The sequence below is a fragment of the Acinonyx jubatus genome, chromosome E1 (genome assembly GCF_027475565.1).
Source record: "Acinonyx jubatus isolate Ajub_Pintada_27869175 chromosome E1, VMU_Ajub_asm_v1.0, whole genome shotgun sequence".
Lineage (NCBI taxonomy): Eukaryota > Metazoa > Chordata > Mammalia > Carnivora > Felidae > Acinonyx > Acinonyx jubatus.
The window spans coordinates 42,084,341-42,101,503 of record NC_069397.1 but is presented as its reverse complement, the minus strand read 5'-3'; the positions used below and the strand labels follow the sequence as shown (position 1 = coordinate 42,101,503).

The following is a 17,163-nucleotide window of genomic DNA, read 5'->3' as shown; positions in this document are numbered from 1 at the left end:
ACCCTGTCCTTAAGTCTTCTTTGTGTCAGCTGGAGGGAGACCACCTGGGGGCGACGCCAGTCCCAGATTGAGGAGCGCTGCTTTGTAAACCGTTTAATAATTGAGTTAGATCTCTCCATTTGGATGACGACTCTAGTGGGTATTTTCCTCTCTCCACCCCTGGCTGCCCTGGGAGGACGAGCCTGGGCAGATTTAAACTTCTGGGCTGGTCCCCCCACCACCCACATCCGAGCAGCTGCCTCCCCCTGTCACTTGGTGTGTCCTCAGGGGAGGCAAACTCATTTCGGTATAAGCTCAAGCAAAGTGTAATTAGGACAGTAAATCTGCCGTTTTATATAAAAAAAAAAAAAAACCAGCAAAACCCATGACAGATTTCAAGGTCCTAGAGAAGTGATTTGATGCTCAGGGAGGGGTGGGAGAGGCCTGGCCTTCACTTTAATTTCTTCTAACCTGGGAGCAGACTCCAAGACCTGGTAACCCCGTTTACTCCCCAAAATGCAACATGACTTGAAAAAAGTCTTTTGTGAGCGGTGCCAGGGTGGAACAGCCGGTTAAGTATTCGACTTTGACTCAGGTCATGATCTCGCAGTTTGGTTGAGCCCTTGCATTTGGGCTGTCTGTTGTCAGCACAGGGCCCGCCTCGGATCTTCTGTCTCCCTCTCTCTGTCCCTCCGCAGCTTGTGCTCCCTCGCTCTCTGTCTCTCTCTCAATCTCAAAAATAAATAAACATTTACAAGAAAAAGTCTCTTGTGAGATAGTCTGAGGTTGCAAGAATGGGGACGTAACTTCATGAACGTCTCTTTTAGTCTCTGTGCCTCGCGGTGTGACTTCAGCGCCTGCCTCCCGTCCTCACTTCCTTTACCGGACACTTACTGCGTGAAGGGCTTTATAGGCATTTTCTCAGTCTGCAAAGAGCCTTATGAGATAGGTTCCATCACCCCCATGTTATGGACAAGAAAACTGAGGTTCCGAGAGACAGGTGACCTGTCCAGGGTTGCACAGCATTGTAAGTGGAGGAACTGGATCTGAAAAGGCCCATGTGCCTCATCTCCTCTATGCTGCTGCTGCTCAGTCTGAGAGAGCCGCAAATTCCAACGCCAAGTTCTCTCCCGCAGCCTGTCATCCTTCCCTCACATTCCTCCTGGGCAAGATCCATACTCCTCTAAACCTCAGGCCTAATCACCACCAGCCACTGCTTCCGCTGAGCTCTCCCGTCTGGGCCACTTGTTGGTTGAAGAGGGAGGATTTTTCTGTCTAAACTAGCCACCTAGACGGTCTTAGTGTTGGTGCTGGGGGTTGGGGGCGGGGGTGGGAGGTGGGAGGACATTCTTCCCTGTGAGCCTCAGTGTCCCAGACTATAAAGTGGCCAGAGACAGGGGAGCTCTGTGGGCATCTGGAAAGTGCCTTGGGTTCACCACGGAGGGACAGGTGTGCCCTTCTTATGGGAAGTTCGCCTATAGCGGGTACCGCCGCCTCCAGAAAGCACTCTGCGTCGCAGCACCTGACCTTGTTCTGCCTACTCGGCATTTTGATTGCTAAATTTATACCGTGTTGGTTTGCCTTGTTTATGAGTGTTTTCTAAAGACTACTGGAGGCCTGTCCTGAGAGAATTTTCCATCTTCGGATGGATCCAGAGTTCCCCAAGCTCAGAACTCCACACTCTGAGTGGGCAGGCTGCGTCTCCCTTCCCTTCCTGTGCCTCCCTCTCCCCAGGTCATTCGGGCATGACACTTATCAGGCCTGGTGTCGTCCACAGGCAGGGCAGGTCGTTCTGGTGTTCCTGGGGTGGGCCATCCCAGCCAGCCAAGCGTGCCCTACTCCGGTAATTCCCCGCCTCCCGGCTCTGCATTCTCGCTGGCCTCCTCTTTCCTGGGAAGATGTTCCTGGTGGGCCTGACAGGGGGCATCGCCTCAGGCAAGAGCTCGGTGATCCAGGTGTTCCAGCAGCTGGGTTGTGCGGTGGTTGATGTTGACGTCATCGCCCGGCACGGTGAGTTGGAAGGTGGTGGGTGGGATGTGCACAGCAACTCCCCTGCGCCCCTTTCTGCCATCTTGTCTCATCTTTGTTTCACCTTTTTAGTTATTTATTTTAAAAAAAGGTTTTTTGTTTTTTTTTTTTTAATATTTATTTTATTTTTGGAACAGAGAGAGACAGAGCATGAACGGGGGAGGGGCAGAGAGAGAGAGGGAGACACAGAATCGGAAACAGGCTCCAGGCTCTGAGCCATCAGCCCAGAGCCTGACGCGGGGCTTGAACTCACGGACCGCAAGATCGTGACGTGGCTGAAGTCGGACGCTTAACCGACTGCGCCACCCAGGCGCCCCTAAAAAAAGGTTTTTTAAATGTTTGTTTATTTTTGAGAGAGACAGAGCATGAGTGGGGGAGGGGCAGAGAGAGACAGGGGCACAGAATCTGAAGCAGGCTCCAGGCCTGCTGTCAGTACAGAGCCTGACACAGGGCTCGAACTCACCAACTGTGAGATCATGACCTGAGCTGAAGTTGGACGTTGAGCCGACTGAGCCACCCAGGCACTGCTATCTCACCTTTTTATAAGCCCTTTCAAGGCCTCGGAGGAGGGGGCAGCCTTCTCCTTCAGGCCTGGTCTGATTTCCTGCTCCCTGCCCCTCACTTCCCCTCTCCCTGCTCCATTTCCTCTCCCCTCTCCTTCACCTCACCTTGTGACCAACGTGAGGGGTTCTGCGCACTCTGCTCTCTTCCTTAACTGCTTTCTCTCCTCTCGTTTTCTGTCCAACTGAAAGAGGCACCCCTGGGTTCCCCCATCATTTTGCCCCTAGTCATTCGGGGGCCTCTGGCTAGCCTGGAGGCTCTGGAGAGTGACCCAACCCCCTCCTCATGCCACAGTTGTCCAGCCAGGATACCCCGCCCACCGGCGCATCGTGGAGGCCTTTGGCACCGAGGTCTTGCTGGAGAATGGTAACATCGATCGCAAGGTCCTAGGGGACCTGATCTTCAACCAGCCCGACCGGCGGCATCTACTCAACACCATCACCCACCCTGAGATCCGCAAGGAAATGATGAAGGAGACCTTCAAGTACTTCCTCCGAGGTAAGAGCCAGGGCCTGGGACAGGTGCGGCAGAGCCCTCTCCTTCCAGGGCCAGAGCCCTCCTCCGCTGCGGAAAGTCTGGCCAGGGACAGAGGCGCTGGCTGTCCTGGCTGCCAAGTTCACACTGTTCCTTTGCACCCCCCACACAGAGCCCTGTGCCAACCCCCGAGGAAAGGTGCACATGTCCCTCAGCATTTAAAGAGGTTGACAATTGAATGAGAAGAGACACTTGAGGCTTTTGAGCCGCGATCCCCAGGAAGTAAGTTGATTTTTCTGGCAGGGATGGGAGTAATACCAGCTGACGAATAATGGAGTCTGGAGACTGGAGTTTAAGTCCTGGTCTCACAGCGTCTAACTGTGTGACTTTGTTGAGTGAGCCAGCCCATCCTCTCCACAGTGAGGCTAATAATGCCAACCTCGAGAAACTGTTAGGGGAACCGAGTCCACATGAGTGACTGTCGATCACCACACAGTATAACCCACGGTCAAAGTCAGATTTGGTGCTGGTCGAGCTGCCTGGGAAAGCTTACAGACTGGACACTGGGGAGGGTCCCAGATGGCCAGGGCAGATGCTGGGTGGGGGGTTCTAAGCAGAGGATAATCCTTTGGGGCTAGGGCTCAGTGGAGAGAGTTAGCCTGACATGTGCCAGGACTGAAAGAAAGGAGAGTGAAAAGCCAGAGTCTGTGCTCAGTTGGCAAGAAACTTCTAGTAGAGGTTGTCAGCCTTTCCCAAGCTATAGCCACGGTGCCAGCCCTGCTCTATAGGACAGTGTTGGGCAGGGGTGACCTGATATCATGCAGGATGGGGTCAGTCACCAGCAGTGGAGGAGCAGAGAGCAGTGGCATGAGATCGGGCGGGAAAGTTGGCCGAGGGGCCCTGTAGATCTGCCCACCAGCCTTTGGCAGATGTGTCTGCCTGCCCGGGCATCAGAGTGGAAGGCCTGGCTGTTTGTCTCCCCATCATCAATCATGATGCAGAGATTTCCCTTCTTGGAGGGCATGGGGCAGCCTTCTAGGTTTTCTCCTGGCTTTTGCACTATGATCTTGGCCAAACGCCTTATTTTATTCTCTCACGCATCAAGTTCTTATGTAGGGTTGGGAGAGGTTCCACATTCCTCTGGCCCGTACCTCCCTTCAGAAGGAAAGAGATGACAGGCATCCATGACGTTGACCTCCCCCGCCCCCATCCCTCTTCCCCTGCTCTGGCCAGGGCAGGGATGGGCTCCAGACATTCTCCCTGCTGGACCGGCTTGCTCTGCATCTCAGCCCCTTGCCGCAGGCCCCCCTCCCTCTCTCTTCCCCCAAGGAGCGTCTCTGGACTCTTTCTGACTTTGTCCTGCCTCTTGTGTCTGCGCCAGGACCCCTCCTGTCCCCCACCCAGGAGCGAAGCCTTCTGCCTTTCAGTCCTGCCCTTTCGCATTCGCTCCCTGGCCAGTTACAAGTACATCTGCAGGGCTTTGAGGCCACAGCGGCTCTCCCCTTCTGAAATTAAGCATCGGATAATGTCACCCGCTCCAAAGTTCCCCTGCTGTGTCATCCACCCAGCCTCCCCTCTCCCCAACCACCACCACTTAAATAAAAGCTAGAAAGCTCTTTTCAGCTCGATAAGGTGAAAAATGGGGACGACAGCTGTGGCTTCCACAGTCCCAGTTTTTCCCTGATGAGTATAACAAATACAACTGTCAAAGTTGGTATAATCAAACGTCAGATAAGATCACCAGCTGTTGGGGAGGTCTCTGTGTAGGCAGACGGATGTCTTAATAGAGTCAGGATAGTTTGCAGAGCTTATCAAGCAGGAGGGATGTGACAGCTGAATAGCCCTTTGCCGGTGAACCAAAGAGCTGGCCACGAGCTGAGCTCCCGAAAGGGGCCCGAGGAGAAAGGACAGTGGGGGGGAGAGGGGAGGTGAGGCGGAGCAGGAAAGGGAGATAAGAGGCCCAGAGAAGGTCTGGTCTTGGCTCCTGTTCTGAGCTGGGAGGGGAACGGGGGCATTGAACGGCCCCCCTTCTTCCAGGGAATGGTGGTAATAATAACCATCATTTACGGAGCACTTGGGGAACGTCTGGGTGAGGAGGCGCCAAGTGGCTTACATGCCTTCGCTCACTTGGTCCTTACCACCTTCCTGTGAGGGACGTGGCCTTCACTCACAGATGAGATTTGTGAAGGGGCCCAAAGTCACATGGGAAAGCGGGGGGCTGCAAACCCAGGCGTGTCATCGGAGCCCACTCTCCTAACCCCCTCGTTCAGCTGAAGGTTTTTCTTGGGCTTCCTGAGCAGCAGATCGTGGGGAGCAGGAAAGCCAGCAGCTTGGGTCCTCACCCCTGTTCCCTGCGTCCCCCGGAGTGCCGGTTTCCCCACGACCCCCCCGAAACCGGTGTGATGTGTGTCTGGCTCTGGTTGGAAGTGTTTGTGGCGGGAGGCCATCCCGGCCAGGCGGGCGTCTGTGGGCAGAGGCAGCGCCCATCCCTTTCTCTCACTGCTCCCAGTCCCCCGCTAGCATTTTGCACATACACAGGGGACACTGGCCCGAAGGGAACTGGGAGTGTGCAGCTCATGGTGTTTTTGTGTGGGCAGTCTGGGCACCCACCCTCTCACTATGGGTCTTGACTGGCCTTGGCTCGTACTGGGAGGGCCAGCCAGGGCCTTTTCCCTCACTGGAGCAAGTTATATTTTATTAGTCATAACCGCCCACCACCTCCAGACCAGCCTCTGCCATCCCTGGCTGGAGGCCACCTCTTGTGCCAAGAAGCAGCCTCTTTCCTTTTGGGGCTACTACTGCTGCCCGCAGATGAGCCTTTTATGAAGAGTTGGTGGAGAGAGCCATGCAGGACTCTTCTTTAACAGAGAGCCGCACTTTTGTTTGTTTGTTTTTTTGGGGTTTTTTTGGTTTTTTTTTTTAGCAAAGATGGGTGACATAGGGCAGAAAGGGCCAGGTTCCTCCTGGAAACTCCCCAGTCTCCTCCAACTCTGGCTGTGTCATTTCCTTGCTCACAAACAACAACTCTTTAGGTTCAAGGTCAAGGCGAACTCAACCCTCTGTGCCTCCCCTGACCACCTCACCAGCTTCGTCGCCCATCGTGCAAGGCCTCTACGGCCAGAGAAGCAGTACCTCGCTGCTCCGCACGCTTTGCTGGTTCCCCCCATTCCTGGAACCCTCACCTCAGGAAACTCATGTTCAAGTATCAGAAGTCCCACCTGGTTTTCAGGACCAGTATAAACGCCATCCCTCCTGCAAGGTCTTCTCTGCTCATCTGGTCAGGAGTGACCCTGTAGCATTCTGTTATGGATGGCATCAGAACCGGCCAGCATTCAGGTTATGCCTATCCTTGCAAGGTCTCCCCTTTGCTAGAGAGCTCTCAATGGTAGGGGCCAATGGCTTCACCTCTACTCCCTAGCCTAACACAGTGTTTGTTTGCAAAATTAAACTGTGGGTTTCCTGGCTTCTCCCCAGGATATCGCTATGTGATTCTGGATATCCCCCTGCTGTTTGAGACCAAGAAGCTTCTCAAGTACATGAAGCACACAGTGGTGGTGTACTGGTGAGTGTGTGTCAGGGCCAGGCCTGACCAAGGCTGGAAAGGTGGGCCCCCGGAGTAAAGCGTGTACCTGAGAAATGGCCCACATCGCTTTGCCCTTACTCCACTGGGCGACCGGGAGGCACTGGGGTTTGGGCGATTGTGTCCAGAGACTGTAGGTACCACTTCTGTGCCTGACCCAGATATGCCCCAGGTAGGTGTGGGAAGTGAAGGCCCCCAGGTTTCCCTAGTTGCTTGGGAAGGGCTCCCCCTGCTGGCCATTGGGGGCACTTGGGCCCCGATGCCCTGAGCTACCATGTTGTTAGTCACTGGATCCCTTTTCCCTCCTCTAGCATTTCTCAATTTTCAGACAGCTCCCACATTTATTACTTCACTCATTTTACCTTTCAGCATGAGGTCTCCAGAGCAGGAGTTGATGCTTCTGAGTTATAGAAGAGAAAACCTGAGGGGGAAGCTACTTGAGGGGGTGTCCAGGGTCACCCATTTGCAGCGCCTGTGAATGGACGGTTGCCGGGAGGGATCTGTCAGAGTCCAACTAAGGAAGGAGCTTTGTTCTCAGAATCCCTCAGGACACGAAGCAAACCAGAATCTAGGTTTGGCAAACAGAGCCAGATCAGACTGTCAGAGAAAATGAGTCACAGTCCCAGTGGGGTGAGAGTAGATGAGGCTGCAGGGTGTCTCTGCCTCCCAGAAGCTTCCTGGATGCCACCCACAAGTACAACAGACACAGAGGTGGGCACTTGGCTCTGTGGGTATTTTGGGCACAGGGTGGCTCTCCAGAGACTGGTGCGTGGGAGGCTCCTAGCACACGGGAGGTGGGGCCCGGAGTGCTCATGCCCTAAGCATAACCCTGCCCTCCCCCGCAGCTGCCCACCGAGGCTGCCACTTAAAGCCCAGTCTGACTCTGCTGAGCCCAGTGTAGGGACTCAGGCATCCTCATAGCTCCCCCGCTGGCCCACATCTCCCCTGTAAACCTGTAGCTTCTCTGGGTTCTTTAGGCCCTGTTTGTGAAAGACTGTCAACTGAGGCCAAGTACGCTCTATGAAGACTTTGCCTTGGGGTCTTAATACAATTGGAACTTTGCACCAAGGGATCAGAAAAGGGTGGGGGAATCTTCCAGTAGAGGTGAGAACACTGGTCGTATCTGCAGTCACCAGAAGACCCACGCCTGCCCTGTCACCTTTTTCTCGCCGCACTTTCCTTCCAGCTTTGTCTGTTCACTAAGAGCAGAGAGAGCTGTGGTAGCCTGTTTTTTGTTGTTGTTGTTTTTTTAAGTTTATTTATGTTGAAAGAGAGAGGAAGTGGGGTAGAGGCAGAGGGAGAGACAGGAGAGAATCCCAGACGAGCTCTGCACTGCCAGCACAGAGCCCCATGTGGGGCTCAAACTCATGAACTGTGAGATCATGACCTGAGCTGAAATCAAGAGTCAGATGCTTAACTGACAGAGCCAACCGGGCGCCCCCAGATTCAGCCTGTTCTACAGATCCTTCAGGCCCGCTCATCAGCCAGAGGAACCTTTGCTGGAATCCCGGGTGCTGTTTGAGAGAGGCTGGAGACATGTGAATGAGTGATTATTCGCTTTTCATAAAAGAGATTTACACTTTACAAAACTAAAGATCCCCTCATGGATTCATTTAACTATCCGACTATCCCTTGTGCCTTTGAAATAATATGGGGCATTTACCAAAGTGTGATTATACTGAAACATGATTATTCACATTTTTGAGGAATTTGCCAAATGAGGAGTAAGTGTTTGGGTAAAAATCTTATTACCATAAGTAGCATCATTCCTTAAACTAACCATATGGGGCTGTGTCTGAGCCCCAGGAAAGGCTGTCTGGGAGCCCTGCCTTCCCATTCCAGGAAGCCCTCTGCTCTAGGCCCACACCTTCTAAGGATGTGCCCTCACAGGTGGCCCCGAGCCCCCTTCATGCTTTCACCCAGATTTCCGCAGCCCCAGATTTGCAGTGTCCCTAAGATCCAGTCCTTGTTCTTAGCCACACAGGGGTCGGCCCCACGACCCTGAGAGGATGCTGTCCCCATAACAAAGGAAATGATGAGAAGTTCTATTTATTTTTAAGGCCAGTATAGATGCCATCTTTCTACAAGGTCTTCTCTCATTGGCCAGCCAGAAATGACTTTCTGGAGCCTTCTGTTCTGAGTGGCATTGGAATTAACTGGTGTTCAGGTTGTGTCTGTCCACGGAAGACACATCCCAGGAGGGCGTCTGGTCTAGGCCACACCTAAGTGGAGACCAAACCGTAGTGATCAAATCCTCTCATCTTACAACTGGGAGAACTCAGGCCTAGTGGCAAAGCGGAGAGACCCCAGATGGCAGAGAACAGCTGCAGCAGCCCACCCCTCTTGTTCTCACCGAGGGGCTCGGGCAGCCATAGAGCTGGAGAGGGGTTTGAGATGACCCCACGGGATAGCTTGGTGGTTCCTGTGTAGCCAAAGGCAAGATGGGAGTTTCCCGAGGAAGGACCTAGGTGGTAATATCAGAGGGGGCGAAAGATGTACTCTTTGAATTTCCTTTGGTTGGTTGGTTTGAGATTTTATTTGATTTTAAGTAATCTATATACCCATTGCAGGGCATGAACTTACAACCTCAAGATCAAGAGTTGCATGCTGTACTGACTGAGCCAGCCAGGCGGCCCTTTCTTTCTTTCTTTCTTTCTTTTTTTTCTTTCATTTTATTTTCTTTGAATTTTTTTTTGGAGCTAGGCGACTGGCTGGTGGTTGGCTTAATCTGCGGTGCCTAGCGCTGTCCCAAGGACCAGATCCAGCTCTCAAGTCCTTGCTCTAAGGGGAAACACCTTGGGGCTTGCCTGTCCCACTCTGTCACTGGCATCGAGCACAGCAGCCACCACCTCGGCTCTAAATGTGAAGGGGTGGGGGTGGTGAAGCAAGGAGAGGGGTCTTTGCGGTGGCTCGGGAAGCTATTTGGGATGCGGCAGGCCCAAGCCCCAGGGGAACTATAGGAAGCGGTCGGCTGGCGGGCACAGGCCTTTCAGTAAAGGTCACCCATCCAGGGATCCAGGATGTAGCTGATGCCAGATGACCAGATCTTCCCGTCTTACAACTGGGAAATCTCAGGCCTAGTGGCAAGGCAGCAGGACCCCAGATGGCACAGAACAGCCGCTGCAGCCCTTCCCCCTGCTGTTTACGCCAAGGGGCTCAGGTAGCCCGCCATGCTGCCGGGGTCCTCAGAGAGTGAGGTGAGGCGGGGGTAGCCCCCCTCCCTGACTGTGGGCCCGAAAGAGGGTTGAGGGAAGGGGCTGCCCGCCCCTGTCACTTGCCAGCGGGAGGGAGGCTGGGGCCTACAATGCCTGAGCAGCCCTCCTGCCTTGTCCTTAGTGACCGGGACACACAGCTGGCGAGGCTGATGCGGCGGAACCACCTGAACCGCGAGGACGCGGAGGCCCGGATCAAGGCCCAGCTGCCCCTGAAAGACAAGGCCCGCATGGCCCACCACGTCCTAGACAACTCGGGGGAGTGGAGCGTCACCAAACGCCAGGTGATCCTCCTGCATGCTGAGCTGGAGCGCTCCCTGGAGTACCTGCCACTGAGGCTGGGGGTCCTGACAGGTCTAGCCGGCATTGCGGGCCTCCTCTACCTGCTCGCCCGCTACCTCCTGCCCTCCCCCTAGCTGGGCACTCCCAGCGCAGGAGGCCCCAGGCCTTGATCTCCTCAGAGGCTGAAGCAAGTAACAACTGCATCCTGTTTCCTCCCTAGCCCCTCAGCACACACGCCCTGTGAATCTGGGCTGAGCCCTGCACTGGGCCGACCCTTCTTTGGAGTGCATCCTGTCTGAGGCAGGGAAACAGCCCTCTGTCAGTAGATACTCCTCCTCACCTTCCCTCGGGCCCCTCCCTCTGGAACCACCTATGGAATGGTATCTGTGATGGGGCGTGAAAGTGATGGTGGGAAACTGTGTCAATTTCTTGGGGGTGCGGGTGAGAAGCACTCTCTCTGTGGCCATCGGCAGTGTTTAAGCTGGGAGGTTCCCTGGGGCCTGAACCCTCTCCAAGCACATGCCCCATCATGACCAAAACCTGCCATGTGGAGCAGGGAAATAATTTTGGACCAACAGCTGCCACCTTCGGACAGGATTCTCTAGGTTGAAGCCCTGGGCCAGGATGCAGTGAGAACTCCCTCGTAGGTAATGCTGTAGCTGGGCCCCTTGGGGGATGACCCACTGCCCCACCTTGGCGTTTCCCCTGCATTCCCCACACCTGCTCACCACCTGCCACCAGTCTGCCTCCCACTCCGTGTCCTCTTTGCCCTGAACTCTTGGTAGCCCACACGCAGCAGGCTGTTTCTTGCCCCTGTGCCTTCTCTGTGCTGTTCCCTTACCTAGAATACCTTTTGTTTCTCTGCAGTGGGTTAACTCCCAGCTCAAGCACCATCTGAAGCCCCAGGCTGGGTCAGGTGCTCTGGGATAGCCTCCTTCTCTCCCCTCCGCCGTGTTTTACTTTAATCCACAGAACTGTAATCTGCCAAAAGCTGGGTGGTCTCTCCTACTAGACTGTAAGCCCCTAGAGGGTAGGGACTGTTCATCTCTGTGTTTCTGGCGCAGAACCTGACTTGCCGTGGGTGCTTAATAAAGTGTTGATCTGAAGTGCCCTGCGCTACTGTTTTTCCTCTAGCACCGTGGACTGACAGGTTCCCGATGTGGCTGTGACCAAGGGGTTACGCTTGGTCTCCTCCCACACTGAGGCCTGGGTCCCTCACCTCTCCACCTCTCCGGTAGCCCTCTGACTTCTCGTGGGGCCCCGGGAGGACTCCATCTAGGCCCAGGCGTGCCCTGTGGGAGGTGGGTGGAGGTGCTGGGGCCGGCCTCCCACTCGCTCGCTTCATCTTCCTTCCCTGACCAATTAGACCAGCGCACACTTCAGCTCTCTCTTGCTGGAGCTGGCAGACCTGCTGAGGTGCTGATCCTGCGGCCAGCAGCCTATTAAGGCCACAAATGAGTGTGACAAATGCAAATGCTGTGGTGGCCATATTCAGTGCCCCCTTTCCCAGAGCTGCTTATACCTCGGAGGCCAGCTCATTAAGTCACCACACACCCCCGAGGGGCAAAGAAAGACTCAGCAAGGAGGTGTCTGGCTGTGTGGGAGTGGGGCAGAGGGTAGGGGTGGCAGGGCAGGATAGGACCCAGTTCTGTGGGACCTGGCAAGATGAGGAAAAGGAGAAAAGGCACGGACCCCTTACAGCGCCCTGTCCCCCCAGTCGTTGAGAAAATGACTCCTCATGAATGCCTGTGACGTTCTGGACAGTGTGCTGTATGCGCAACACCCTATAGCTAACATAACCGATCACTGATTCCCGCCCCAGAGAGGTGGAGGGATCTGATTCAGGTCACAGAGCCAGGCTCCGGACCCCTGCTGGCTGTACCTCTGAGATTTCTCAGGGAGCAGCAGAGCCGGGCTCTGCCTCCCTTTTTTTTTTTTTTTTTTTTTAATTTAATTAAGAAAAAAAATTTTTTTGAGAGAGTGAGGCCTTTCCCAGGGGCAGAGAGAGAGAGCGGGAATCGGAAGCAGGTTCCCTGCTATCAGCAGCAGAGCCCAACGATGGGCTCAGTCTTTTGAACCATAAGATCATGACCTGAGCTGAAATCAAGAGTCGGCTGCTTAACCTACTGAGCCACCTGCCCACCACGCCCCCCCTCCCCCTCACTGCCTCTGCCTCCTTAATGTGACCTCCTGACTGGAGCTTCTTCTATCAAGTTAGCTTTATAATGCTTCCATCAAAGGACTTAAATGGAGGACAGTGAAAACCCTTTGCAAACTGTACAGTTCCAAAAAATTTTTTTCTCCCCTGCAGAATCTGATGCAAAAATGTCAGAGGATGGCCAGACTGGAAGGTGTACAGAAAACACCAGCCAGTCCTCCTGGTACCCTGGTCCTGCCCCACCTCCCACCTCCCACTTCGCTCCTTTCCCCTCCCCTTTCCCAGGCTTTGTAGCCCAAGGCAGCCTTAGAAGGCCTACTGGGGGCGCCTAGCTGGCTCAGTCGGTAGAGCATGAGACTCTGGGTCGTGAGTTCAAGCCCCACATGGGGCGTAGAGCTCACGTTTTAAAAAGAGAGGAAAAAATGAAGAATAAGGCTTACTTTCCCAGAGGCATGACTTCACGGTCGCTCCTCGGGCTCCAGAGGAAACAGCGGGAGCCAGGTCACCGGGAGCCCAGCCCCGCGCCGGAGCGGGAGGCCTCCCCTCCGGCCGGCAGGTGGCAGCACTAGCCCGGGTTGGGGTCGGGCCTCCGCAGCGGGCGTTTGCAAAGCGGTTTACTAACTTTGCCTGGTCCTGCTCCCGCCTCCGCTCCCGGACCTCGGGCGCCTCTGATCCCCTGCCAAGCGGCTGCTGCGGGAGCGCGGACGCGCCGCCTTGCCCCGGGCGCTAATTAAAAAGCGTTGTAGCTCGCCGAGTCCTCTTTGCTGGAGCTGCGGGCCCCGAGGGCTTCTGGCGCCGCGGGGCGGAAGGATGTGTCCCCTCCCACCCCCGCGAGGATGACAGGCCTGGGACCTCGGCCTCCCAGCCTCCACCTGCGCACTTGGGCCCCGCGCCCCATTCCCGGACTCTGGGCCTTACCTATGCCGCGGAACAACAAAGACACCAGTGAAGGCTGCGCACGGCCTCTCGGTGGGGGCGAAGGCGACAGGCAAGGCCCCTAAAACCGTCCCCATCCCCAGGCTCGGGCTGGCCCTAGGGTAACTAGCAGAGCTTTACCGTTTACAAAGCACATTCACGCAGTTATCTCCTTGAAATCTGTCAACTCTGCGAAGGGGTGAAGGAAGCAGGGCTAGAATTTACGGTTGAGTCGTCGGGCCCAAGTAACCAACAGGCACAGTCACCAAGTTCTGGACTCCCAGTACATGCCCCTCCCACTACCTTCACGGCGGCTTTAATTACACCTTGGGTCTTTGTCTAGGAGTTACTGTCAACTCCTCTTCAGATGTCCAGTTTCTTTCTTTCCTTGGGGAGGTTGAAAGGAGGGGCAGGGGGAGGTTCGGGACACTCCATAATGAGCCTCCTTGGCTGGATACTGGATGGCAGAGGGACAGCCAGGTCTGCTAAGTGCCCCTCGTTCTGACAAAAGCACTTTAGGTCAGGAGGAACCAGTCTCAGGGGCAGGAGAGGGAATGGGGGGGGGGGGGGCAGTGATGACCCTGGGCCTTGGGGCCACATAGGTGATGGCAGGGGAAATGCGGGCGCGCGCGCGCGCGCACACACACACACACACACACCAGAGATGGCAGAAGAGAAGGAGCCAAATGAAAGGGGTAGTGAGGCCCTATGGGCTGCTTTCCCGCTCCTTTCGGAAGAGACTTGGCCGTGGCTCCTCTGTGTCACCCACAGAGCTGAGGCTGCACCTAGCTGGGGCCCAATCCTCCTTGTGCTCCCTACCCTCCCCTCCCCGTCGCTCAGATTCCAATACAATTTCCAGCTAACCAGCATGTCGATAGAACAAGTCGGGCAGCCGGATTGCTGGCCAATTACAGGAAATCATTCTGCTCCACAGCTCAGCGCCCAGGGAGAGAAGGGAGGGAGGGAATGGGAGGGAGCAGGAGCCCAGCTTGCAGGCTGGGAAGCGGTTTGGCTTCAGCTGAGGAGTGCGGCAGCCCTTAGGAGGGACCAGGGTGGGAGAGCAGGGGTGGATGGTGGGAGGGGGCGGGGGGGGGTGCTTATGAGGGCAGTCCGGGGGGGGGCTCTTCCTCATCCTTACACTAAGCTCTGGGTCCAGCTCCTCTGTAATAAGAGACCCATATCCCAAGCCACGAAGAGAACTGGGCACTGAGGGCCCATGAGGAGGGCCCGGGAGGTGAGGCAACAGCTTGGAATAGAAGGCGGACAGAAGGGGGGATGATGAGACCAATTTCCCCCAGAGCCCTGTGTTTGGGAATGGGGTAGGCATCCAGGACTCCCTGGCCCAGAGGACCCTGCAGAGACATCTGGGTGCCTGGAAGCCATCCATGCACAGAAGCAGCACCTGTGTTACCACACCCAGCTGGGAACCAAGGGGATCCTGGGGGGGGGGGGGGGCAGAAGAGGGTGTTTAAAGGGGAGAAGGGGAAGAAAGGGGCTGCAGCCTGCAGCTGAGTGGACCAGCATCAGCCTCACTCGGTGAAGGGGTAAGTCTGGAAGCCACCTTTCTGCCCCCAAAGGTGGGGCACAGCCATATGGGAGGGGACAAGGACTTCCTCACTTAACTTCTCAGCCCCTCTGCCTTACCTCCCACACCCGGCCCTCAAGAAACTTTAACTCAGATGGAAGGACCCCAACTCCCCCCATGTCAATCCATCTGAACCTGCTCCTACCCTCCACACTGACCTGGATGCCTCTGCCACCCCCACCCCCATCCCTCAGCACATCTTTCCCAGAACAGTCTTAACTACCCCTCTGGGCTACCCTACTCCGCAGACCCTGAGATCCCTCTGCTTCCCAACACCCTTGATTAGCTCCCTCCCCTTTCCAGCACTAGGGTCTCTCCCCCAAAGAACTGAAAGATCATTGAGGGACAGAAACTTTTCTGTGCAGTGAATGACTATTGTTGCTATGTTTGTCTTGAATGCCAAAAGGAGGCAACTGTGACCCAAAGATCCTTCCTCTGCCCCAGGCTGTAGCCAACTCCCTAGAACCCCTCCCCATTTGCCCAGGATCTCACTGTTCCTCCCAATTACAAACCCTCTCCTTCAGACCCCACCAGGGGTGGGGCCTGGCTTGGATACAGGCCAAGTGCTTAGGCCAACCCAAGGGTAGACAAAGGGGAGACATAGGAGAGGAGATGGGCCTTAGGCGCCCAGTGCGCCAGGAACGCTGCGGCGCCCAGGAAAGACACCGAGTGAATGCTGTTGAAGGGCAAGGTCATCATCAAAGTTCCTTTGGTGGGTGCATTGGGAGAAGGGGGTCAGCGCCCTGGGGCCCCTCCTTCCCCGGGTCACCTGCCCAAGAACACAGGCTTGGACGTCCGGAGTGGGATGTCCAGGCTGGCCCTATTTGTGTTCCCCGCTTGGCACGCAGTGGGCTCTCCGAGCTCTGCCGTGCTGATTAAGCCGAAGCTCCCCACTCGAAGCGCCGCCTCCGCCGGCCCTCCTCCGGGCTCTGCCTCTCGAGGGCCCGGCGCCCGGTGCTCGGCGATCCGGAAGAGGGCGCCCGCCCCGCCCGCGTCTGCGTTGCCCCCCGCCCGGCGCGCGGCTCTCGCAGCCCGCAGGCTCCGCGCCATCGATCGGGCCGCGGGGACCCGGGCGCGCCGCCTCCCCCCCCCTTCGCTTTTCGCTTTTAATTGAAGTTTGTTTGAGCAGAGTGCGGAACGGGCAGAGGCAGAAACCAAATATTTAGTTGCTGCAAATTGGCACCTCCAGATCAATTACCCGGCCGGTGTCAGGGCCCGCGTCGCCCCCCCCCCCCGCGCCCCGCGGAATCTCAATGCCGCGCTGCCCCCGCACGCGCCGTCCGCCTCCATTCCGCCGCACGTTTCTCATCAGCTCCAGCCATACATCACCCGTGGCCGCGAGGGGAACAGATTTTCAATGGGAAAAGTTCCCCGGGAGGGTCCTCGTTGCTGATTCCCGCCGCGCCTTGCGCTGTCTGGCCCCCGCCCTCACCCGGCCTGTCTGATGGGGACAGCCCCCAGTGGGAGTGAGCTAGAGTGAGCTCCAAAAAGAAAAAGAAAAAAAGAAAAAAGAGTGAGCTCCAAAGCAAGGACTTTGGGTCACAGGGACTTGACCCCAATCCCACTAACTCCTCTTATCCTCGGGGTGACCTAGGAGAAGTTATTTATGCTCCCTGAGCCTCGGTGTCCCCATCTGTAATAAGAGGCTCAACCTTCACCTTGCAGGGTTGTTGTGGAAGTCAACAGGAGAGAAGGATAAAGCCCTGTACTGGGCTAGCACATGGTGACTCTCCATAGATATTAGTTCTCAGCCCTGCTAGGGGGGAAAATAGGTTCCAGAATGAAGTAAGGAACACTGAGTTGGAAATAACTCAATCAAGCTACCGGAAAATACCAAAGGGAAAGCAGGGGGTAGCCAGCCCCTCAGAGTCCCTGGCAGAGGCTGAGCAAACAGCAGGACTCCGGCTCCATCAGGGAAAGGTTTGACCCCAGCCCGGGTGCATCTGGGTACAACCAGAAGAGATGCTTCTCAGTGTCAAGGATGGGGAGTTAGATGGGCCTGAAGGTGAGCAGACGGAGCCATGACCCCAAGGCTGGGCCAGGGAAGGAGGCTGGAGGGTTCTGAAGGTCACCACAGACTGAGTGCCAGGAGGCTACGCCCATGGCAGAGAGTGAGGTGGTGAGCCCTGCAGAGTCAGGAAGCTGGGCTGTAGTTGAGGCCTGCCTTTTTCCAGATCTATGACCCCGGGCAAGTCATTGAAGCAGTTACTCTACCTCCCAGAGCATTTGTGAAGAATACAGGAGACAAGGTATGTGAGAGAGCAAGAAACTCACCGGCAAGCATTAAGAAGTTGGAGCCGCGGCTCCTGGCTGGCTCAGTTGGTGGAGCATGCAACTCTTGATCTCGGGGTTGTGAGTTCAAGCCCCACATTGGGTATAGAGATGACTT

At 55.8% G+C, this 17,163-nt stretch overlaps 1 protein-coding gene and 1 long non-coding RNA gene across 6 annotated transcripts in view; one reads left to right on the top strand and one right to left on the bottom strand.

Moving 5' to 3' along the window:
- The window catches only part of DCAKD (dephospho-CoA kinase domain containing), a 26,976-nt gene extending 15,754 nt beyond the window's left edge, over positions 1-11,222 (top strand). For 4 of the 5 annotated variants that reach the window (XM_027048954.2, XM_027048952.2, XM_027048953.2 and 1 more), the window contains exons 2-5: positions 1,757-1,989; positions 2,863-3,066; positions 6,517-6,604; positions 9,959-11,222. In XM_027048954.2, the coding sequence (XP_026904755.1) occupies positions 1,878-1,989; positions 2,863-3,066; positions 6,517-6,604; positions 9,959-10,250 (696 nt within the window). In that variant the 5' untranslated portion in view covers positions 1,757-1,877 and the 3' untranslated portion in view covers positions 10,251-11,222. The remainder of the gene's footprint in view (positions 1-1,756; positions 1,990-2,862; positions 3,067-6,516; positions 6,605-9,958) is intronic. The other variant, XM_015086564.3, reaches the window with a different exon arrangement.
- Positions 1-17,163, bottom strand: part of LOC128313521 (uncharacterized) — a 17,738-nt gene extending 575 nt beyond the window's left edge. The window contains exon 1 of the long non-coding RNA XR_008294363.1: positions 17,049-17,163. This is a non-coding gene — a long non-coding RNA (uncharacterized LOC128313521). The remainder of the gene's footprint in view (positions 1-17,048) is intronic.